The following is a 24,817-nucleotide window of genomic DNA, read 5'->3' on the forward strand; positions in this document are numbered from 1 at the left end:
TGAAAAATCTCGCCCCGGTCCCCGCGGCGTGTGATGTAAATTTCGGTGTCACATTAATACTGACACCGGTAATTCTGCGCATTGTGAAGTCACCGGGTGCCAGATCCTATGAAGCGTTGTGACAGCTACGTATGCAGATGAGGGCACGCAGAGTCAATCCGACAAAGTCACCGGAGAGATCGCTTCTGGAGTGCAATGAGGTCACGCGTATCAGGAAACGACGGCCGAGCAGAATTCCCGGGTTCGAGCACGCAGGATTTCGGTTCATTTCAAAATAAATAATTTATTAATTGATTACTAACAGAAGAGGGGGGGGGGGGATAAAAGCAGTTTGTTGATATAGGAGTTTTATGCCCCTGAGATGAGATTTCCGATTGGTTATTCTGTTCACCTTGTTTTATTTATTTGCCTTTTCGTTAAGCGTCAGTCTCCACGCCACATAGTTAGCTTTTAAATTTTAATTATGCACAACAACCACATAAAACTCAACAAAACAATAAAAACTGGGAATTAAGAAATTGTTGAAAGAAGAAACAGAACTGGCATTATATTTTAAGGTAAGTAAGTAACAAAAATAATGAGCAATCTTCAAAGTATGTAATAACAAAAAACAAAATACCCTTGAGATAAGACAAAGGTTACTACAAAAAGTAAAAAAAAAAAAAAAAAAACTTGAATACCCAAAATAATGCATATATAAGTATATGTGGTGCTTAGCAAGCCCCATAGGAGAATGATAAAAATAATACATTTTAATTCAGCAGTGTGAGGAGCTCTCTCTCTCCACAATAGAATGCAGCACACGCTCTGGTCTAATCCTGTTTGCAGAGTCTGGCACGGCCAGTGACTCCATTTTGTCCACGATGCCATGTAGAGAGTCCATTATGGAGAAATTTTTGGCCTGCGTTTCCTAATCTCATGCTTCTTCAAGTTCCACAGAAAAGGAGTTACATATTTATGTTACAAATGAAATGATGTAAAAATTTTCAGTCCTCATATTTTATATTCCATGTATTTATGAGAATACGTGCCACAGTAAGACGACCTTACAGTGGTCATGTAACAGTGGAATTGTGCACGTAAGTACGCTTTGAGGGCTGAGGGATTTTCATATATTAACTAATATGCATAATTTCCTACTTACATCATATTTAACATTGTGCAATTAAACAGGTACAATGCTACTGTGTTGTTATGTCAGCATTATAACTATAAAGAGAGAGAGAAATAAATGGGACCATTCCTCTTGCATTCAAATGCTGAAGATATCCCCTCCTGTAGAAGCTTTACTCACACTGGCGGCAGCATTGTCCTGGAAATGAGGCTGTCTTTCGAGGTGAATGGCGTAACAATAAATTGGGGAGTGGTTCCAACTCTGAAAGACAAAATAATTGGCCAGTGGGCAGGAAAATCTCTAAGTCCGTTAGGAAAAAGTCACACAGCAGAGAAGGCTACGCAATGTATTTTGACCTACTGAGAGGCAGGTTTCTTTGTGAGTTAAAGAAAGACACCGTTGGTGCAGGCAGGTTTCAGCCTAATTTCTCTTAAAACATCTTTGGCAACCTATTCTAACCTATACGTGAGTTGACCTTCAAATGACTTTGCTATAAAAAAAATCATTTTATTTAGCCAACGTTCACTAAAACATTGAAGTTCACCTTTAACCACTATATATTTTAGCTCAAAGCATTTCATCATCTGTAAAGTTTAATATTCAAGACCTAAATACATTGGACCATTCTGAAAATTGCACTTGATAATAAATAAAAAAATGTGTTCTAATAAAAATGTTCAAAGTCGTATGTCTCTGAAAAATATTTACAGTATTTAAAATTAAAAGTATTTACAGTAAGAAACTTTAGTTAGCCATAATCCTGTAATAAATTACACATTTGGTCAATCCCCTTGTCTAAATGAGTGATTGTATCAACCGCAATACCATATCTTACATGTCTGACATCTATGGTTAATGATGGTCCGCTATTTTTAGTGAAACTTGGCTGAGAAAGCTTGAAAAAGATGAAAGACTATAATAAAAAGGCGTAAGGCAGGAAAAAAGATGATATACTGATTTTTCTGAATGATTTATCATTCTGAACATGTACACCACAGGTACACAGCAAGCTCTATAATGTTTGGGACAAATACATATATCTTTGATTTAGCTCGGTAATCCACAATCTGGTTAAAGTGCACATTCTCAGTTTTTTGTTTCAGAGCATTTTTTGTACATTTTGGTTTCACCATGTAGAAACTTCAGCATTTTTTAAAATATCTCCCCTCTTTGTGGAAGTCCCACTTTACCTGTATGTTTGATTTGCATAAGTTTGGATAAAATACAGAAAAAAAAATTTAAATCTTCCCTGGGTAGAATACATCTTCAGCTATTATGCTCTTACGCAAACTTCCCCAAGTCGTATTTTGAAAAGACAAGCTCCTGCACATGAGCTGGGAGCAGTCTAGTTCGCTGGAGTGACACAACATCCCCTGGCTATACTGAAAAGCTGATTGGAGGAAACACTCATCGGGGGGCCGATCGGATATTTTAGAGCCACATGAGTCAGTGCTGGGGGTGTCATTAGCGAACGACTGTCTGTAATGTTTCAACTCTAGAAAGGCTGTGTTTTTTTACTACCTACTACCGCATTACCGATGTCCAGTAGCATCAGACGTATCCAGCATTACAGCATGGATTTCTGCACCAGCGACAACCTCATAAATTTCATAAAGATTATAAAGCCATGTATTACAAAATTGTTTTCTTGAATTAAAGAACACAACTGAAGGAAGATCACCATGCGTAATGCTAAGATCACCATGCACAATGCTAAGATCACCATGCGCAATGCTAAGATCACCATGCGCAATGCTAAGATCACCATGTGTAATGCTAAGATCACCATGTGTAATGCTAAGATCACCATGCGCAATGCTAAGATCACCATGCGTAATGCTAAGATCACCATGCGCAATGCTAAGACCACCATGCGCAATGCTAAGATCACCATGTGCAATGCTAAGATCACCATGCATAATGCTGGTGTGTTGGCTGGAGTACCTCCCGGCACCCTAACTTCCCAACCAAGAACAGTAAGAAGTCAGAAATATGGCATGTACTTACGGCATGTTCTCTCTCTTATAACATTTATTTTCTTTATCCTCCCTCCCGCCACCCATACCAGGGAGGAACTGCTTCTGCGCCATTCTGTCTAGGACTCAGAATCGAACTGATCAACAAAGACTAAATATTGATTTTTTTATTTAGAGCTTGTTTATGTAAGGTTGAAGGCCAGAGCTCAGCGTGTGCTTATTCAGGATTCATGCTATATGATCAGACATTACCAATAATTTACATTGTTAAATTTGACAATATACTTACGTATTAAACATGTACCAGTCAGATAAAAAAAAATTATGTATGTTATTAGTAAAAAAAACTTTAGCTCATGAAAAGTAGAGACCGCCCCTGATTTCTTCAGTTCAGACTTCAGGTCAGGCCATGCACAAACAAAACTGCCTTTCGAAACCATCCTTCATTCAATATTACATTTTTTCAAAACATTTATATTCATAATTTTTAAAAGAGCATTATTTCTGTGTGCCACTATTACTTAGAGAAAACCCTGCTACTAACCCCTGCTAATTAAGTGCTTACTTAATCTTAACAGGCATTTTTTGTAAATGACTATCGGAAGGAAACCAGGAGCAGAGGAGGTGGCTCAGGTACTTACAGGCTGAGTCTAATGGTTGCAGTTCTATTGACTGGCATTTCACAAGAACCCCATGTGTGCTGACGTTTCTCTTTTTTTTTTTCCTTCTTTTATTTTGTCCCCCAATAATCTGTATAACAATTAGAAGTGCACCACCTCCAGAACATCCAGATCAGATCAGTTCCAAAGCGGCCCTGCAGAAAGGTCACCTCAGAAGCAGAACGGTTTAAAGATACTATCGCCAGGGACCACAAAAACCCTTTTATGTGCAAACACAAAGGCTATATAAAAGACTGGGGGGATGAATTTGAAGGAAAGCAACTTTGAAAAGCTGGTTGCTTTGGAAAAATATTACACCGTAATCTTGGCAGGACAAGGATTTAGGTTTAGACATTTTTTCCATCCTCACAGATCTCGGGCAAGGAAGGAATTTTTATACAGTATGTGGACCAAAACACAGATAACTACAGTATTTCACAAGCGATGTGTGTGCAGTAGGGTTTATTTTATGCTGTGGATGATGTTTGTAAGGAAATTGTCCTGGGTCAGTTACATGTTTGAAATACCTTAACTCTCAGATGCCAGTAACATCAGAAAAAGTAACCTTTTTCAACGAAACATGTTAAAATTCATCATACGAAATTTGAATATTGTTCTGAATCTCGATGAAAATAATGATAAAAATGTTAATAGAAAATCGTAAGTAATCTACAGGTGTCTCAAGGGGTAAGGCATCTCAGATAAATTATTGGACCCAGGTCTGGGGTCCAGGGCTCTACAAGACAATTATGTCATGAAATACATGAGGGAGTGACTGAAGGAGACAGGCTTTAAGAAGACAAGCCACTGTTGCATTTCCTAAAAACGAGGTTTTAAGAAAATAAACAGGATCTTAATGAGTTAGGAAATGGCTGATGCAGCATTGCCTTTCTGTAAAATGAAAAGCCATCAACGTGAATTTACGTAGCAGACATGCAGCCCTAGCTATACACTAATCAGTGTCCCAAGAGAGCTTACCAAAGTCCTCCTCAAGTCCTCGGCACACGAAGCTATTTTTCCAAACACTTGCTGTCTCTCGAGTCACGAAGACATCCATGGCCGTCCCCCTGCTGTTACAGGGTTCCCCTTACACAAAAGAAGTGAAAACGTTTATTAGAAAATTATGTAATATGTACAGCATGATATGCCTGTATCAATAAATTATCTAATTTAATTCAAGACTATTTATTGTGCTGTGCAGCATTTATGAAAGTACAGAATGTGTAAAAGCGAACTACGAATGAAAGCGTTATTACCAATGTGTTCACCGAGTGAACAAACCCCAAGGTGAGCGGAGGTAGAATCCAGGTGGTCTGCAGGGCTGAAGGGAGGAAGAGGAAGAGGACGGTCTTCATAACGGAGGAGCGCTCAGAGCGCACGCTCCATCTGCCGGGAGATGAGAACGAGACAGCGGGGCGAGCAAGCGAGCAGGAGAGGGAGGCAGGTAGATAGATTTCAACACATTTATAATAGCTGTCATGCTTTAATCCTCAGGAGCAATTTAAAATATGAAAATGGGACAGCGGCTCCAATGAAAAAAAAAATGACATTAATTTCTGCTGACGCCACACATCGCATTTTTCCATTTCAGGTAAAACAGGAGCTGATTAAGTTCTATCAATTATTTGAGGATATAAACATTTGGCTGGTCTGTGGGAAGGGCGTTGGTTTGGTGGGCCACAACCCGTTTCGCTGCTTGTTCCTGCAAGCGTGTTTTTCCTCCCTAAGATTATGTCCTTTGCCCTCTGTACCAATTTTCAAATGTTCTTGTACATGTATTTTAACTTGCATAGTGTGCAATTTTAGCATGACTGCATTTTAGGTGGCTTGGGTTCATTGCAAAGGGTTTTTAAGATGTGATTTTTAGAGGTCGATTAAATTTGTACAGACGGAACTGTTGCTTCCGTAAAATGGATGCATTATGAGGGCCTTGAGGGACAGCGTAAAAGTGCACAAAAAAAATCCCATTTCCTTTTGAAGAAAGACAATGCATTTGAGAACCCAGGAGGGTACTGTTTAGGCCATTTTTTGTCTTCATATTTTGAGAGATAAACATTCTTTAAGTATAACTATTTTTGTACTTTCTGTTGAAACAGTCAAAACCGAGAGGTGCCTTGGGCAAAACCTGGTCCTAGGTCCTCTATTGTTTTGGTAACTGGGGTGAACAGCAGGAACAAGACCCTTCCTGGGGGAAAAAAAAAAAAAAACAGAGGATCACAGAAGATAACGAAATTTTAGTTTTCTAGAGAGCACAAACGGACCTGCTATTAATCGCCCTGACCCCTCCTTGTGGAACGGGCCCCCCCCACTTCATTTCCATTCCGTACCCTCTTCACGGCGAAGCTTCAGCCCCCCGTCCTGAGGGAAGACGGACGCTCTTACGCGAGCAGCGCGAGAACGGCGTCGGAAAAACCTACGTCGGCCCTCGGCCAGAGCGGCTAAGGCGTGGGACGCGATGACACAGTCGCCCGACGAGGCGGCAAATCCGCCGATAATTGCGGATAATAACCGCCGGGTCGTGGGCGGCGCGATTAATAGCGCCGGGGGTCGTCATGGAGATGGCAGCGTTACAATGCGCTCCGATTGTCTGAACTCGGTCCTAGCGTGCCAAGTGGGCTACGCCGGGGGGGGGGGGCTGATGACGAGGAGTATATGATGGTGGGTGGTGGGAGTGAGGGGGTATAAAAGATAGGGGGGGGGGGGACCAGCAGACAAGGTAGAAAAGGGCAGATAAACAGAGCGCTGCACAGCGAATCCCGTACAGTCATTACCCAGCTTTCCGCTTCCCGCCATTTTCGTTCTGCAAGCGTCTCAGAAAAAGCAACCGCGCAAACAGCGCGGCTAAAGCAACGTTCACTATATGCGCCCGGTCCTCTCGGTCCGGTCTGGGCCATCGGCCCCCAGAACTGATCCGGCATTAGTAAAATGGCCGCCACCAGCGCAGAACCAACCGCAACATGAGAGTCTGGGATCGGGCAGGGTTAGGGTGAGTGAGCTCTCACGAAGCACTGCATCGCGTTGTTATTAAGTAGTTCATGGTCAATGGTCCTTAAATGCAGTGTTGTCTGTGGTCACGGGGGGGGGGGGCTGGGGGGGGGGGGGCATTTTCAGCCTGTCTGTCTGTCACCACATTGTGTTTCTGTTGGATTCACCTCCACTTTGTGCATCTGCACGTCAATACGATGATTCAGTGAGTGTTAACACGGATGTAAAAATACCACGTCCTCCTCTGAGAGGTAAGGGAGGTGGGACATTACAACCAATACCAATATGAAAGTTTATATTTGGGTTTGAAATGCGCTACATGATATTTATTGCAGTGTGCATTTCTATTTTAAAAACACCTTTTTATGTCAGGCGAGCAATGACGACACCGTATGCTCAAATATTGTAACTCAAACCGCATTTAACAGTAGTACACCACACGGAATAATGAAGTTGCGACAAGCTATCGTCGTCCTCTTTTAAAATATTAATATTAGTTTGGTGGTGGCACTGATTTCTTCAGCACTGCTTCGCACTCAATCTAATGAACAAGTGAAAATGCCGTCCGATTCCTCAAAACTCTCAGACACGGAAACGCGCTGTTTTAATAGAATTTACATACAAGGTGTTATTAGTTGCCGGAGCCTGGACAATAATGTCCCTGGAAGAATAAGGCAACAATAAGCCGGTAGTCGTAGTAACAACTGAGAGGGTACCTTCATAAATTGTCTTTTAAAAATACAGCATGAATTTTGCAAAATGCAGAGCAACTTTCACCAGTTGCGCAGGTCATTAATCGCTATCAATCTTTAACGTTTAAAATGTTTTTTTTTTGTGTGATAACAGAGTTGCTAGCTGTAATATCCAATTACATTTAGCACTGAAATTTGCTGCTTAATAAAAACTGAACTGCAAAATAATTTTTCCTTTCAAATTCAGAACAGTTAATAATATTTTTAATTAAACATGTCAGTCAGAATAATACAAATGTGAAGATTCAAATATAACATGTTCCCAATTTAATCAGTATTAAATCAAAATACTGTTCCAGTACTTTGGGATAAATGTGTGTACATGTACATTTTCCAAAATTAAAAAAGTAAAACAAAGGATAAAACAGTTTATTTTATTTTATTTTTTTCCAGACAGACACATCGATTTCTGGACCACAGTAGAGGATGGAAACCTTTCACAAACATTTTTTATTATTATTATTATTTGAAAATACAAATATAAAATTATACTTTCCACATCTGAGATGTGAGAGACCCCCATCCACTTTTGTTTATTTTACAACAGGGCTTGAGCAAGCCATACAAGAAGACCTGAAAGATGCTTTCAAGACGTCAGTCAGTTCAGTCAGTTTCTCGCCGTAAAAAGTCTGTTAACGTTAAAAACGGGCAAGTGTTAGGAATGGGCAAGGCAATCGGAGTAGACAGACGTGCAGGACAGCACGCGAATGACCAAACCTTAACACCGAGCTGCTCCTCTGCTCAGGCAAACAGGGTTAAGAGAGTCGCACGTTGAGGAGAACCACCCTTGTAATATTGCACAGTCACAAAAGACTGCCTGTTTTTTTTTTTTATAGCAAGAATTAAATGACAGACGTACACCCACTCTTTTACATTAAGACTACCCATATTATGAAACCAAGTGGTGGCCCACTTAATGATTAACAGTCATCAGTAATGTATTATGTATACAATACCATTAGACCAGGGCTGTGGTTTACACTTCGTACATCACGATTTTTTTTTTGCCAAAATAGCACAAGGACTCACCATACTAATGTCAAATGTTTTAACAGCGACTGACACAAACAGTGTTGGCTACAAAGCTTTTCAGAACAAAGAGGGGGATTTTGTTTCCTCTAAAATGTACAGTAGAATCTTACTTATTTTCAAACAGAAATTAGTAAAACGTTTCCACATAAAGGATATACACACACCTGTATACACACCATATATATGTAGGTGTGTGCATAGTCACACACTCACACACACATATATATATATACACATGCGAGTGTGTGCACATATACAGTACACACACGCGCACACACACACACAAATACAAACACACACACACACACACACACGTGTGAGTGACAATGTGCAGTGTACTGAGTGACTTATGACAGATGGGGTGATCATTTGGCCCTTGCCTAGCACTTGCCTTCAAGATTCAAGTTTAAATAGAAATGGTAGTTTACTCCCAATGCCAACACCTTCCAGGTCGTTTTTTTTTTTCTTTTTCATTTTTTAAAACCAACATTTACCCAATGAATTGACTAGTCTATCGAGATGTGTAACATTCATCAGCTGTAAACTGCTGTACAATGAAAAATAAAATTACAGCAACAGAGCCATGCTACCTTAAAGTCCAAGCTACAGGATCAAATTAAAAATCTAATAAATAAAACACAAATAAAAAATGGCACAAACTATCTGAAAAGATCACCGGGCCTTCATTTTAATCAAAAGCTAGCCTCGTTTTAAAAGAAAAGACTGTACAGATTGTGCAGACTGTACAGGAGCCAAGGGTTCCCCAAACGAGACACTCACAGTTCCATCACACATAATCCATCACAGAGAAAGCACAGCCTGCTTTTTTTATCAATATTATATTAGCTGTTCTAATATAAAAATAGGGGAGTCCACTGGCATTCGGCCACCTGTTGATTTCTGCACCCCCTTCAAACACCTTTTTCTAGTAGCGATTAACTAGAACTGCACAAAACTACTTCATCAAACAAAATACCAAAAGCACATAAATATTCTGAGTGCTTTTTGAATCTTTTTTTTTTTTTTACCAGTACAGCCAGCTGCCACAACTGTGGACACAACTGACCAAACTAATTAAACATGAACAACATTGCTCCTAAATATTTCGTTCTTATTGACGCACTTCCAATATATTGTGTGTCACAGACCTAAAAGGGCCCTATCGATCGTGACTCGTCTATTTTCATATGTTACCAGGAAAAAAAAACGTTTCCTGTGCAACTGAAACTGTATTCAGCTGATGTGCTACAGGGTTCTAACAACTCTAGAGAAGAAACTGTCAAACAATTTTCCATCCCACTGAAAACTTGTGCCATACTGGACAAGATCTGCAAATTTTTGTATATGATTAAAATAAAGAGCTGGTGACCTGGTTCAAGAGTATAAAAATAATTCACAAAGTCTTCAAAGGATGTTTTTGATGAGTGAAAACAAAAGTACTCAGTAATCTAGGCAGACAAATTTAAAAAACATAGCAGTATCCAAAAATAGTAGTGCCACAGGCGACTGGGATATTTTTTAAAGTGTACAAACATCAAAACATATTACAGTTTTATTTTATTACTATTATAATAATAATTATTACTATTATCATTATTATTGTTGTTATCATCATTCATCTATTAGAACTTTCTAAAAAAATATGATTTTTTTTTCTTTCATGTAATAAATTTTTTCATAATTATAGCTTGTGTCCCTCTTAAAAAATAATTAAAAATAAAAGTTTTGCATATCTAGCATTAGCATTTAAGGTAGTATGGCACACCCCTTTTAAAACATTCAAGGGTGGGGATCCAATTAATGCCTTGTTTAAGATTCTGTCTTACAGCAATTTGTTTTCTATATTTCTTCTGTGAGAGCTTTGGTTAGTTGAAACCATGTGAGATCAGCAAAAACAAAGGAAAAAGAAATATGGAACAAAAAAAATCACTAGTAACATAATTGTTTGCGATTGTTTTCAAACTCTGACAATGAGAGAAAGTCCTATCCTTACTGGTCCTAAATCTGCTAATAACTACATCTATTTCTTAATCTTAATTACATAACATCTACTACTAATTACTAGGAGGAGAGAGAAAGAGAGAGAGAAAGAGAGAAAGAGAAAAAGAGAGCAGTAGAGAAAAGGAGAACGACAAAGAAGAGTATAGACCACTACACTGGCATCAAAGACAGCACTCTGTTTACAAGGTAATTTGTGTTTTTTTGTTTTTTTTTGTTTTCTACCTTTTTTTTTTTTTACACACTACCAAAATACAATGAAGATCAACAAAAGATTGTATGAGGCGACAGGGAATGGAAAGAGAAATTGATGGATGTACAGTACATTATTATATTGTTATAATTATTAATATTATTAACAACCACAAAAATATCAATAAAAATCCCCCGATTCAAAATTGAAATCAGTGAAGGAACATCTTTTTTTTATTTTTATTATTTTTTTAAAGATTTTTTTGTATTTCTTTTCTTTTAAATTTTAACAGATTATAACATTATAATCGCTTTCTTTTTCTGTTTAAATTATTACTTGATCAAGTCTCCATATTATTTAAAAAGCATCCAGCATTTTGCTTCACCTGGTTGTTCTGAACTTTAAAAATAAAAATAAAAAAGGATAAATTTGACAAAATAAAAATACAAAATAAATTGGCAGCAGGAAAAACCAAAGAACATCAGCATATACATCAATCAACCCAGTATCTTCTTTAAAATCTCTGCAGTTTAAATCGTCTCATTAAATGCCATATCTCTCTATTTGAGCTAATCCAGTCTCTACATATACAGGAAATTAGCACAGCAGCTATTGTTAACATTATGAACATTGTATTCAGTGTCTTCTATTAGCTGTATCTAAAATACCTGCAATATTTTAGATCGTTTTAGAAATATTAAAAGTTGGCATACTTATACCCATATAATGAAATTCCAAGACATCAGCACAGGATATTGATTCTCGTCACTATCAGTGAAGATGTTTACCCATCTATGCTTCTGTAGATGTCTGACTGTATTGAAAACAGCAACAATTATTCTAAATAATCCTTCATACTTTACCCCTTGGTGCAGACCACTTAAAACAGCCAACATGAACATGTGCAAATTGGAAACGGTAAGTTCTTTCCTACTAGTCACAGTGCAATTATTTATCTTATTATTCTCTATTCATTTCATCCGTTTACCCCTAAAATAAATTAATCTGTCAATGTTTCTAAGGTAAAACTCACAGGATTGAGGTATGATATAAAACGTTTGCCTTCCTAATTCACTCAAGAGGAGAAGTGTGGAAACTGACGGAGGGGAAAGAACAGCCTTGAATATTGCCACTGCCACACTGAAGCCAAGTATCACATTTCTTTCCCAAAAACTGTAAGGAAAAAACAGGGAAAGTAAGAAAAAAAAAAAGACATTTTATTTCTGACCAGTGGTATAAAAGCGTTTGTAGGCAGATAGCTTTATGAAATATCTGGACAAGATTCAGTCTCATATTTCAAAACAAAATAGTGTGCTTTGGATTTTCTTTTGTAACAATTTTTTAACTGTTTTTTTTGTTTGTTTGTTGAATCTGTGTGTGTCAGTTCTCACTACTGTAAAATGACTAGTTCTCCTGTGAAAGACATTAACTGAAAGGTTTTTTTTTTGTTCTTTTCAGAAGCTGTGCACACATGAACTCACTATCTAGTCAATATGCTGGTATGACACTAGTATAGTTATTTGGCCTCCAGTATTTACACAGCAAGCCAACAGCGTTTCCTATATGTTCTAGACATCAATGGGGCAGTCACGGCCTTTGTGCCACAAATAGATTTTAGTTACCGTTTAGAGCTCGAACCCGTTCCTTTACTTTTCTTTCTGCTTTAGCACAGTACAGCCTTTTTTTGACAAACCACCACAAAAATATGGTATCTTGCTTTTTTTGAACGTGTTATATGCAGTGACTGGAATTATATTTACAGTTACATTTTTCTTTTTTTAAATCTGAATTCACAATTTATTCAAATGAAAAAAAAAAACTTTATATCTTTTTCCTAAACAACAAAAACAACACTTATAAAAAAGGACCGTGAAAATATTGTAGTCCTCTTCTTATTGCCCAAAACAGGTAATTATGGTTAACGAGACATCACAAGAAATAAAAACAGCTACTAAGATTTATTAGATACCCTCTAGATTCTCACTTGAAGCAAACCCTTTGCTTTTTTATCAAAGACTTGCCAGTACTTATTTTTCTTGTGTGCAAAAATGACACCTGAAGACCTCATCGATATTAAGGATCGGTACCAAAGGTAAAACAAACACAACTGTTGCAAACATATTCACCTCCCCAAAGGAAAAAAGACAATAAAATAAAATAAAATAGTTTACACTAATATACTAAGAGAAAAGCAAAATACACAAATCATCAAAACCGAAATAAAATTCCCCTCTATAATTGAAAGGGGAAAGGTGAGGAAAGAAAATACTAACAACTACGTAAATGAAAAATAAAACATCAAATCCTAAACAAAGTTACCATGTTACAGAAGGATTAGTTTATAGTACAGCAGATTCTTTTCTGAGATGATCTTGACATTTTTTTTTTTCTTTTGTTCTTCATGTGGTGCCACCTCCAGTTCCCCTGGGTGATGCTGTAGTGCTTGAAGTTGTTGACATCACCTGTACACAGAACCAATCAGAAACTTCGGCCTGTCTTCCCTGGACCTCCAGATATACTCTGCTGAGCCAAAGAGAAAACAAAGGGTTAAAACGAGGGGGGGGGGTCTCACTTGGCACACAGCATGGGACTATTGTTACTTCTGAGCTCCAATTCCACCGCGCACAGTGAACAAAGAAGGAACTTAAAATAACCAGGATTTTTCATCTCACTAAAACCTTACGCCACAGTTTAGCTCTCAGCAGCAACCTGGTAGAAAATACCGTTGCAGCAAATTCACAATGGGTAACTATTTGATATTTGAACATTTGAATCGAGTAGAGCTAGTACTAATTTAACTAATACTAGTTGGCTTGACTGCATGCTGTGGTCTCACCCGCAAAAATACTAAGAGCCAGTTCATTCCGTATGTGGAGAGACAGGCTAGGCGTTTGTTGGGACAGGTTCAGGTGTCCTTGAGTCTGAGAAGTTGACTATGCACAGGAGTTCACTTGGAAGCTCAGAGGGAACACAAGTCGTGACAAAAGCACACAAATGTAATCTAAACACAGCCAGCCTCCCTGAAGAGGCGGGCTTTTCATGTTTACGAACATGTTAGTACCTTGCACAGCGCCTGAACATGCAGTGAACACACTTTCCCACAGACACAAAGTTGGTTTACAGAAACGCCACTGATTACTGTTGCTTTCTCCATTTCATTCACGCGTTTGTCTTTGATTGATACGTTTTCTTATCCTTCCAAAGTCGTCTTAATTTGGAAGACAGTGTGTGTTAATTTATATTAATGAGTGTCATAACCAGAACATTGGTTATTAGATTCAGAGGTCTCATTGAGCAACTAAATCAAGCATAGACAACAAGCATTAAACCACAGTGGAGTGATGCAGGGAATCTTTTATTGGACAAAGTGGCTTGAGAGATGTACTGTATGCATATTCATTCTGCCTCAGCCTAAAACTCTCATCAAACTGTCAGCAGTAGTTTGAATGATGAGGCAAAATGTACAGTTCTTTAGAAGAATTTAACTTTTTGCTACTATTATTATTATTATTATTACAACTCTTAACAGTGTCTCGCTGAAAGCGTTTCTGGGCCAGATATGTCAACTCAGCCACATTAGAGGGAGAGAGAGAAAAACATATTTTAATTTCCTTGACAAAAATGCCATATTCAGGAACATTGCTGTGAAACGAAATTATTTGCCCCATTAAAGCGAATGGGCCATATATTTCTAAATGCTCAACAGCCTGGAGCTTTCCAGCAAGCAGGGTGCAGTTCAGCACTTGAGCTTCACACAAATGACTTGGATGATTTTTTTGTTTTTGAACGGATGGTATATGAAAATAAACAACACTGATTGATGGCAGGACAGGCACCGAAGGCCAACGTCTGTCTCTGCAGCATACAATTAAAAGATCCAGGAAACTAAAATCTGTGAATTCCTAGCTGATGTGTTGTTCTAATACTACTTTGCATTTACAAATGACCCAGAAATATTGTAAATGATTCTTGAAAAATAAAAAATAATAATAACAATAATAATAATAATAATTTTTAATTTTGTTTTTAGTCAAGCCTGTGCTGTAATTGGCTTCCTTACCCCCACTGCTAAATGGCAGGTTTTCGGTGGGTGGGGTTAGCTGGGTACAATGCACGTCACTAAAACACTACAACCGGTGCGATCCTTTTTCCACTTGTAATATGCAAACGATGCTCTTGCCACTGTTGTGCAGGCAAGTTAAAATTGGAAATTTCACCGTGGCCTTCTCCCTGGATGCAGAAAGACCAATGCGCTTTTATCTTTTACAAAAAAAAAGAGAGAGACTCAAAAGAAATGGGATTCAATCATTTCGGATGGCCCACGGGCACTGCGGTATTGCTATAACCCCAACAGTTAGCATTTGGAGTGCCCATTTGTGGCGCCCATTTTCTTCACCGGCTCCCTATAAAAACAACGTGGCTCTGCTAATATGCTAGCACGGGAGCGTGGGGCGGGGCCTTCCCTTCACCTCCCAACTGTCGCTGCTATTGGCTCTCTCTCGGTGGTCGCAGAGAACAGACGAGCGATGTGCTAGTAAGCAGGCCCGCCATTAGCTAGTGATAAATAAATAGCTTTCAAACTTATATATGGGGAATTACAGTGAAGCCCCTCTTTTTTTGGGGGTAATGTCCAGAGTTTGAGACTGACTACAGAGCCTAATGTTACAGTGTACAGTCGCTCGGTGCCACAACGTTATTACACATCGAACGATCTTCAGGTTTAATCATACGACGGCAAGGCCTAGCTTATTTCGCATCCTTTCGTGTTGTCTGCACAACCTGCGCTAACCTAGCGACAAGGAACGGTTCACATATGAGGTGTCTTATGGATATGAATGTTAATGAGCGCAGGACGCAGGCCCACCCCGTCCTTATCTGCTCAACAGGTCACGATAATCTAATAGTGTTTACAGCAATTTAATGATTATAATTTGGTTAAAAACTTGAAGGAAATATTAAGATGACAATCAATTGTCTCTTCTGGAAAATACAAACATAATAATTAGAATCCAGCTTCCTGGACCATTAAGCACTATTTATCTCGATCGTTTAGCTTAGATTTTGATTCTGCTAAAAAAAAACTTGAAGCATGCCAAAGGAGTTTCTGTCTTCATTTCAAGATTAAATTCCTTCCTGTGTTAATACTGTCTAGTTGTTGTCTGGGTTTTACAAAATAGGCTGATCTTTCAAACTAAAGAACCCAGTTAAGGTATAACAAGTCGTCTGTAGAAAAATATCATTTGAAACCATACCTGAAGTCCTCTGAAGAAAGATAAGTGAAATGAAAAAACTCAAAGAAAACAAAGCTGCAGTTTTATGGATGTGATTATAGGTCAGAGCAACCTTCACCATAAATTTGCCTTTATTTGGTATTGCCATGTCAAACATATATATGGGGAATCATAGACACTTTTTGTCAGTCTACAAGACAGCTGAGGTAAAAAGTGCCAACTGTCCTTAAGACATAACACTACTCAATGGCTGTTGGCAGGCATCCAACCAGCCCCTACCGCTCAGCAATAAGTCCTGTGAGGAAGACTCATTTGCGCGGGCGAAAAGGCGACCCACAGGATTGTGGGAGGCTGAAGGAGTCCTAAAAACCTGTGGTTGTGACAGAGAGGTGAGCTGCCAGGGAGCAGCTGGGCAGCGATGTGACTGGCATGCCCTTTGGCCATAGGCGTAGATTTCGGGGGGGGGGGGGCCGGGACGCAGGGGATACGCCCCCCTCAATATTTAGAACACGTGCATTTGCCCCCCCCCCCCCCAATAAAAACATGAAAGAAGCATTTCCACCACAAATTGATGCAGAAAAAGCACAAATTGGTGCATAAAAATTCACCAGAATGCAGGAAATGAAGTGTTTGATGCTCAAACTCCCCCCCCCCCAGACCCCCAACTTAATGTGTCCCCCCCAATGTTCAAACAAAACCTACAGTACCGCCACTGCCTTTGGCAGCTAGCTCTGGCGGGGCAGGCCGCCCACACGTGCGTGAGGCCAGTGCTAGAAATATGCACCCCATACATCGCACAGGGACTGGAGCTCATGAGGACGTCCCTTCACTCTCTGTAACAGCCAGTGCACTAAACTGGCAGCCGGGTCCCCCGAATATTCCCACGCGGGTCACCTCCGGGTACTCCGGTTTCCTCCCACAGTCCAAAGACATGCAGGTTAGGTTAATTGGAGAGTCTAAAATTGCCCCTAGGTGTACTTCCTGCCGTTGCCCTTGACCACGGCACTGGCCTCGGTACTGGAGTTGGTCCCCGGGCGCTGCACTGTGGCTGCCCACTGCTCCTAAGTAATTAGTATGGGTTAAATGCAGAGGACGCATTCCACTGTATGTACATGTATATGCACGTGACAAATAAAAGCCTTCTTCTTCTTCATATTCAGGATTAAAACATCTTTCTCCTTTATAAAGAACGCCCATGGACATATAGCCTGCTCCTCCGGCCCCTCCAAGTGGGGCAACAGAAGCCATGGTGAAATTCACCATATAACTAGGTATTAGAAGAAAACACGTTTCCATCCGTCAAGCAATCCCTTATAATGCAAAAGATATCCTTCAAAAACACACTAAGAGAGACCTGGAAACTTTCTCTCTAACCTTCACCAAAAGCAGCTGACCTAAATTGTGATTGTGATCCTCGCTCAGTAAGAAAGGGATAAAAAAAACCTACAAAAGCTAAAAGTTAAATTTGTGCCTCAACAGTTGAAAGTTTGCTATTCAGCAAAGAGTTGGGGAAAGTGCACGTCGTTCACGGTAAGCAGGAAGGAAACGAACGACTCTGTAAATGCGTGCGAATAAACGCTGCACTGAGCACGCTCAGTGGCAGAGGCTCGGGGGGGGGGGGGGGGGCGGCGGGGGGGGGGGGGCACGGCTCCCAATCCTGAGATATGTCTGGCCTCGGCTTCTGAGCCCCGCTCGCACAAAACAGGCCCTGAGAAAACACCCCCATCTGCGGGGCCCTAATCCCTCAGAATCATTCGACAAATTGCGCGTACATGGTCACAGTATGGCCGCCCTCCCGCCCGCAATCCCCGGCTCCCGAGTAATCATGGCACGCCTGAAAGGACACCCCGGCCCTATATTTCATTATTTGCATTGTAATTTTAAGTGCTGATTTTTCAGAATGCTGAATAGAAACTAGGTTTTTTTTTTTTTTGCAGGCGAGCGGGCCGTGTGCAGTCAAGGAAATGCCGTGGCGTGGCGACGGAGAAAGCAACAGTACCGGCTCGCTTAAATCCAGCGAACAACATCACTCTCGTCATGCGGTTATTGTAGCATAAAAGCTTAGCTGGAATAACTGAGAATGCATTTTAAAAAATGTAAAAAAAATGGCAATGGACGGTGAGGAGGGAAGATAGAAACAACATTCAGCCACCAACCCCCCCCACCCACACCCCCCCCCCCCTCCACCACAATGTTTTAGTATGGACCTACAAAAACTTTTTAAAGCATTTCAGCGTTTCATATTACGAATGCTACCTCAAAGGAATTTTGATGTTTCATGTTTTTTTTTTTTTTTTTTTTTAAAGAAATGGTATTTCCATAATTGTGCTTCTAAAAATACCAATTAAAAAAACTGTAAAAAGTTTTTGTGGGGGAAGGACAAAATCATAGAGGAAGGGTTAAAAGCAGCACGTCAATAAGGAGGGAGAAAGATGGATGTGGAAAGGAGGAAAAAAAAAAACATTAGTAGAAATGGAGGGACAGAAATGGCTATTAAAAATATAAATGGCACATAATACCTCAAATGAGATGGCAACCAACCACCTGTTAGGTTTCAATGGTATCCGTTTGTAAAAGCTGTCGCAATCAACGGACCCTAAAAGTGTACAGTTAGTGCCTGAGTCAGTATGCATTTCAAAGGAAAGAGAAAATAAAAAAATAAAAAAAAAACAACTTGTGAGTACATTTTATTCATAGGCTTTTTTTTTGCGCTGCCAGCATGAATGAGCATCCACATGTCAACAGTTCATCACTTCCACTCCATTCTGGAGAGCAGCACACGAAGCGCAGTCATTACCTTTTTCGCTTTAGCCGGATGATCAAAGAACAACATTCAGGCACTCAGGCGACATACCCCTGCCCTCACCCTCACTGGGCGCTACACTGTGTCTCTAATCACGTTCAATCAAAATGCTTTGGGAGGCCCCTGCCGACGAATCCAAATTAACGGCCGCGCGAAATAGGTGTGGCAAGCCATCGCCGACGCTTTCTTCCTTACCGATGAACAAATCTGAGGGGGAGGGACCTCGGGGGCCGCGCTCAAAATTGAGACGATACTGACGGGGGGGGCGGGGGGGGAAACTAAGAAGGGAAATGCGAAATAGCCCACAGAAAACGGAGAGGGTGAATTCCGTTTGCGGCAGAGAGAGGGGCTTGCGGGATGCTGAAGGACCGGAGGTCAGGCAGCCGTCTAAGAGGTCAGGATTCTGCGCGTACTCGGCCCGTCGCGACCGAACGCACCGGCGGCGGGAAACGGACGCTTTCCCGCGCCCCGCCTGTGCGGGGGGACGCGCGCGTGCTGGCCCTCAGCACATAGCGCCCGTACGCTCTCCAGTCCCCGGGGCACTCCCATCGGTCCCCTACAGGTGGCGCTATTGAGGCCCGCCTGCAGCACCACCTGCAGAGCACAGCTCTGACGCTAGCTGGGCTTTGGGCTGGTCAGTCTACTGACCGCATTAGAGACACTGAGTGGCTGGTAACAGGCTTTCTCAGCTTCAAGGGACAGATCTGAATTCCTCCAGCATGGTGCCGTGGAATGAAGGTGCTACTTTTTTTTAGCTCTTTCAGAAGCATGTGGATTGGCACACACACACACTTTAAAGGGGTTTATTTTGTTTTATAATTTCCCCTTCTTGTGTACTCATACACATTCATGCTAACATTTCAAATATTAATAAAATCACAAGTCATGCAAAAGCTACTTAGTAACATGAAAAGAAAAAAAAGCTCCCGAAACAATAATCAAAAGTACCCCACACCCCCCATCCCACAAGTGATCAATGTCAGCCCCAATTTTTTTTTTTCAAACAGTAGGAGCAAAGCTTTCCCAACGTAGTACTGTAACTGTGAACTGAACAGCCGACGGACACCATTTTGGAGGCCGAAAATGTGAGCCAGTGGTGTCGAAGCTTCTTTGTACCAGCGGAGCGTGTTTGGCGTGGTGGGTGTGGACGCTCTCCGGTCCAGGAAGAGGAAAGAGGAGCAGAGAGAGAGGGACGCTGCAGGATCTTAATACACAGTGGTGATTCAAAAACACCTGCGACTCGTATCTCCGTCACAGCCCGTCCCACAATCCTGATGCGTTGGTTAAAAGTGTGCTCTTTTGCCCCTTGCAGACCAGAGGGGGCAGGGGGGGAACAGGCCAGGGTTCTTTCTAACAAACCGTTTCCATTCCCGTTTCTCTTTATTCCAAAATTCTAAACGCAAAATCGCAAACGACTCTTCTGAGATCAGGTCCTTTAGCTGGATACAGCACACCTGGGACCCCTTCAGAACTCTTATTTGACACCAAACTCGCTGTGTCACTTTCAGCCTCAGCGCTGGTGCACTGTGTGCTCGGGATAAAGGAAGAGAGGTCGTCTGGACCACTGTGTCAGCCCCTTATTCAAATTGATGTTTTCACTACATATAACACGTGAAGAGTGAAAAGGGCATTTTAGTTCTGAATCATTTCCTTTTTTAATGCAGCGGATGGAGAAATTAAACTCTTCATTGGGCCCAATAATAAGAGGATGGTTCCACGGTTCATTGCTCTCTTAAATTCCATGAATAGTTTTTTTTTTCAGGTGGGCAAGGTTAAGATGAATTAAGTCCAACTTAACACCGCTTTTTCACTTTTGAAAAACCTGCAATAATCTCGCGCTCGCAGGAATAAAAAATGTGTCCTTTTTTTCCGACAAAGGACGAGAAGAAGTGGCACCTGCCGCCGGCGATCTGCTCAACCCATATTTCTAACCTTGAAGCGCGGGCTTTTCCGACAGACGGGAAGGTGACATTCCTCTTCATTGTGTTCTTTCCAAAAACCGTCGAATGTGTCGCGGCGTCTGGCTAAATCGAGGTTACGTCAGTCGTCTCTCCAGGCTGGGTGCGTTTCGGGTATTCAAAGCCGCCCAGTTAATGGAATAACACTGTACGCCGTTACAATAAACAGTGTAGGCACGCGCACACACACACACACACACACAACAGGCCTTTTGTTCGCTTTCAGGAAGCAAAAAAAAAATGCCTTGATGCTCTGTCTTGGATGCGAGTCACGAAAGGGCAAAAAAAATATTTATATTTATTATTTTCTCGCGACTCGTTGCGGGTTCTGTCTGCGGCGGCCCGTCAATCATGGCCGCCACTTCAAAGCGGCGCGTTTCCCTCGGTCCTCAGGCCTCCGGTTAACGTTCGTAAAGGTTAAAAAAACGGAAAAGGATCCGGAGTAATGCATTCCGGTGCTTTTAAAGGGCGAGCTGACATCGGGCTATTTTAACACAAGGACATATGTATATGGCTGTGTGTGTGATTACGCAGTAATCACAACTGTTCTGTTTAGCCGATGCTTAATGCGCTGCTTCCTGTTCTGAGCACATCCCCTTGTTTTTGCAGCTCTTAGGAACAGCGCTTCATACTTCCTGTACACTATATGACCAAAAGTATGCGGACACCCTTTGGTCTGGGGCTGGTTTTTCATGGTTTGGACATTGGGCCCCTTTGTTCCTAGCGAAGGCAGATCTTAAGGCTACAGCATGCCATCACGTTCTAGATGATTCTGTGCTTCTCCAACAGTTTCGGGGAAGGCCCATTCCTGTTTCAGCATGACAATGCCCCTGGGCACACACAGCAAGGTCCATATAGAAATGGTTTTGCTGAGAAAAATGTGGAAAAACTTGACTGGCCTGCACAGAGCCCTGATCTCAACCCCATCCGACACCTTTGGGATCAATTGGAAAAGCCAACAGCGAGCCAAGGCCTAATCGCCCAATCGATGCCTGACCTCACCAATGCACCTCTGGCTGAATGAAAGCAAATCTCTGCAGCAGTGCTCCAACATCTAGTATAAAGCCTTCCCAGAAGAGTGGGGGGTTGTTATAGCAACAAAGAATGGGCCAACATATTAATGTCCATAATTTTGGATGAGATGTTGGTTGTCAGGTGTCCACATACTTTTGGCCATGTAGTGTATCATGCCTTGTTAGTGCTGTAATGGTTGGTGCCCTGGAGAAGTCAGGCACAGGCACACACACACTATAACATCAAAATGCCCCACTGTTTCATTTTTGAAAGACATAATGTATTCCACCATTAATTGCTTTGAATGCATCCGCTGTGTTCTTTTCACATTTTCTGATTGGTAAATCTTTTCTTCTCTCTGCTTTGCGTCCTCAAGGTCGCTCACAAGTCCTTGCACGGTTTACTTTCCCTCATTTTCATCCTAAATTGGATTGGCCGATTGCCTCTGTAGCCCCTCCCATCACTGCAACATCCTTCCTCATTGGTTAGAGGTCCACACCCTCTGAGAAAACCGTAGCCACGGCAAGGGCTCATTAAACAACCACAAGGCACACGACTGCGCTCTGAGCGAGTGCCTTATCTGGGTGCGCCACTGGAAAGCCCTTCATTTTGAAAGAGCAGAAGGTTAACAAGCGGCAACTTTTGGCCTTCTGCTTGGCGCTAGTACAGAGACAGAGCACTGGGACGTGGCTGACGTCAGGCTGTGCCAGTTCACAGTTAGTCATCCTGAAGAAGTCACAGAGAGGGAGATAAAAGAGGAAGCAGAAACATTGGCAATGCACACTTAACCTCAAGAGCGCTTTCATCATCGCTACGGGGCATACTAGCGTGTACACTATGTGTGTGTGTGTGTGTGTGTGTGTGTGTGAACATCTCTCACTTATTACTAAAGAACAAATCACAAAAGAAATCTTCAGTGTAGATATTTACAACTGTTCTTTTCTACACAGGCTGGAATAAAAACACAGGAGAGACATAATCCCCAAACAATTCTAACTTAATTTATCATGTCAAGAGTGTACATTTATCAAATATGTCATCAGCCTGGTGAGTCCTATCAACCTCAGGCAATTTAATTCCTGGAATTTTTGCGGCAGTTACTCTACAGACTTAACTAAAATGTCTGCTGTTGTTGATGTTGCTGTAAACGGGCCCTGTAGAATATCTTACCTCACTCGTTTGTGTAGAATTCATGCAAAATTAAAAATCCCAATTTCCTCGTTTAGACTTGACACTGACATTGTAATCTAAACCACCTCCAAATCCTGCACAGCTCCTGCTGTCTGTGAAGTAGCACATTTATAACCAGATTAGGCCATTTTTTTGCAGGTAGTTCCAGCGCGTTGCACTTTTTTCTGAGCGATAAAAGCCAGCGAGCTCAAAGTAGGGCCCTATCGCTATCGCTACAGTGAAGTTGGGGCAAACGGTGCTCAAAACCCTGTGCTCTACGGACCGTGTGCATTACCTCAGCCCCTGCCTCCTTTTCCCTTTTCACCACAGAGTGGGGGGGGGGGGGGGGGGGCACGCGCTCTATCTGGAACAGAGCCGCCACAATCACAACTCCAGCTAATTAATAACCAAGCAGCGCTGAAGGGTGGGAGGGCGGGGCGGGGGATTTTGGGGGAAGGGGGGTGAGGCGCATACTCACAGCGATGCTGTGCCCGAAGCCGGACCCGGGCTGGGGGCTAGCAGCACTTATGTAGTTACCCACGGCGGAGTCCTGACTGCCCGGTCCGTACAGGTCCGCCACCGGCCCGGGGCTGTTGGCGCCCGGGAAGCCTCCGGGGCGCGGCGGGTTGGGGCCTGCCGAGGAAGCAGGGGCCCCAAAATTGGGTTGAGCAGTGTAGCTATTCAGGACTGGCGTGCAGAGATATAAAAAACCTGGGTGTGAGCACATCTCGCATGCAGAGAACCTCTCACAGAACCAAAAAAGCCAGACCCACGACAAAACCAGTGCAGTCAAAAAGGAAATCACCTCAGCCAGTAAAAAACTACAAGTGGATATGTAAGAATATGACACAGGGGGCGCTACTGAGCAACAGGCCATAGGACAACAATGAATTAATATTATTTCAAAAAAATTCTAATTTCCAACAGCATACGTCAGTGAAGAAGCACTAATTGCTTCACAATAAGTTATTCAGAATATACAGTATACTGCTGTATTTGTGCCTTGCTATGATTACATTAAAATCGCAGCTGAATACATAAACGTTTTCTTGATATATAAATTTATAAATTCAGCCGCGCTAAATTAAACAGCTCCTTTTTCATTTAAATAGTGTGGTTAAATTGGAGATTTTTTTTTTGTTGATCATTCAATATAATTTCTAATCAGAATGTAAATGCAAGGCGTGAAATTTCCCCCAAAACCATATTCTTACACATTTATACACATATACATGTACTGTACACACCTGTATGCATGTACTGTGTATATCTATATTTTCAAGGCTCAGTTATTCAAAAAGCAGAACTAAAATTAAGGACATGCATGAATTAAAAGCAGGCAAGTAGCCTTTGATTGTAGACAATGCTATGAGCCCTGTATAGATATATATAGGTACACGAGTGCAAAGTGCCATTTAACACAATTAAAACCAGGTTAACGTCCATAGTGAACTGTGTAAAATGTGGGTTTTTTTTTTTTTTTTGTTTTTTAAAAAATATATAGACCCGTTAAATGCGCACGAACACTTTTGACCAGATCTAGACAGCGTTCCCCCCTTCCGCGCAAACTGCAGGAGAGGAGCCGGTGTTCAGGCGGCAGCGTTAAGGCGCGTCGTTTCATTGAGGTTAAGGAGCGCGGAGGGCTGATTTTGGCTCAGGACCTGTCCCGCTAGACGCCAAAAGACGACGGGAAGCGAAGTCACTCAGACGCTCGTATTCCAGGTCCCCCTTGCGCGGTGTTCAGTGTGTGTACGCCGACAAACGCCGAGATGTCAGTTCATGAATCAATCTCACAAATTGCATGGGGGACTTCTACACAACACCCCTATCTAATCAACACCTGCCGTTTGGAGAGCTGACCCCCCCCCCCCCCTTCCTCCTCCTCCTCCTCCTCCTTCTCCTTTAAATACATGACGGTGATTATCTGCCCAT

At 41.6% G+C, this 24,817-nt stretch overlaps 1 protein-coding gene and 1 long non-coding RNA gene across 2 annotated transcripts in view; both read right to left on the reverse strand.

Annotated features, from left to right (window-relative positions):
- Window positions 1–700: 700 nt before the first annotated feature.
- Window positions 701–5,175, reverse strand: LOC118236716. Its single transcript, XR_004767070.1, has 3 exons — window positions 5,006–5,175; window positions 4,728–4,835; window positions 701–1,375 (listed from the first exon to the last, which is right to left on the reverse strand). It is a non-coding gene; the product is annotated as an uncharacterized LOC118236716 (long non-coding RNA).
- A 2,664-nt stretch (window positions 5,176–7,839) lies between these two features.
- LOC118234938 (RNA-binding protein Musashi homolog 2-like) overlaps window positions 7,840–24,817 on the reverse strand; it is an 82,775-nt gene continuing 65,797 nt past the window's right edge. Inside the window, exons 6-7 of the mRNA XM_035431822.1 lie at window positions 23,364–23,572; window positions 7,840–13,229 (exon numbers count right to left, since the gene is read on the reverse strand). Of these exons, the coding sequence (XP_035287713.1) occupies window positions 13,188–13,229; window positions 23,364–23,572 (251 nt within the window). The 3' untranslated portion in view covers window positions 7,840–13,187. The remainder of the gene's footprint in view (window positions 13,230–23,363; window positions 23,573–24,817) is intronic.

The sequence above is a fragment of the Anguilla anguilla genome, chromosome 9 (assembly GCF_013347855.1).
Source record: "Anguilla anguilla isolate fAngAng1 chromosome 9, fAngAng1.pri, whole genome shotgun sequence".
NCBI classification, from domain to species: domain Eukaryota; kingdom Metazoa; phylum Chordata; class Actinopteri; order Anguilliformes; family Anguillidae; genus Anguilla; species Anguilla anguilla.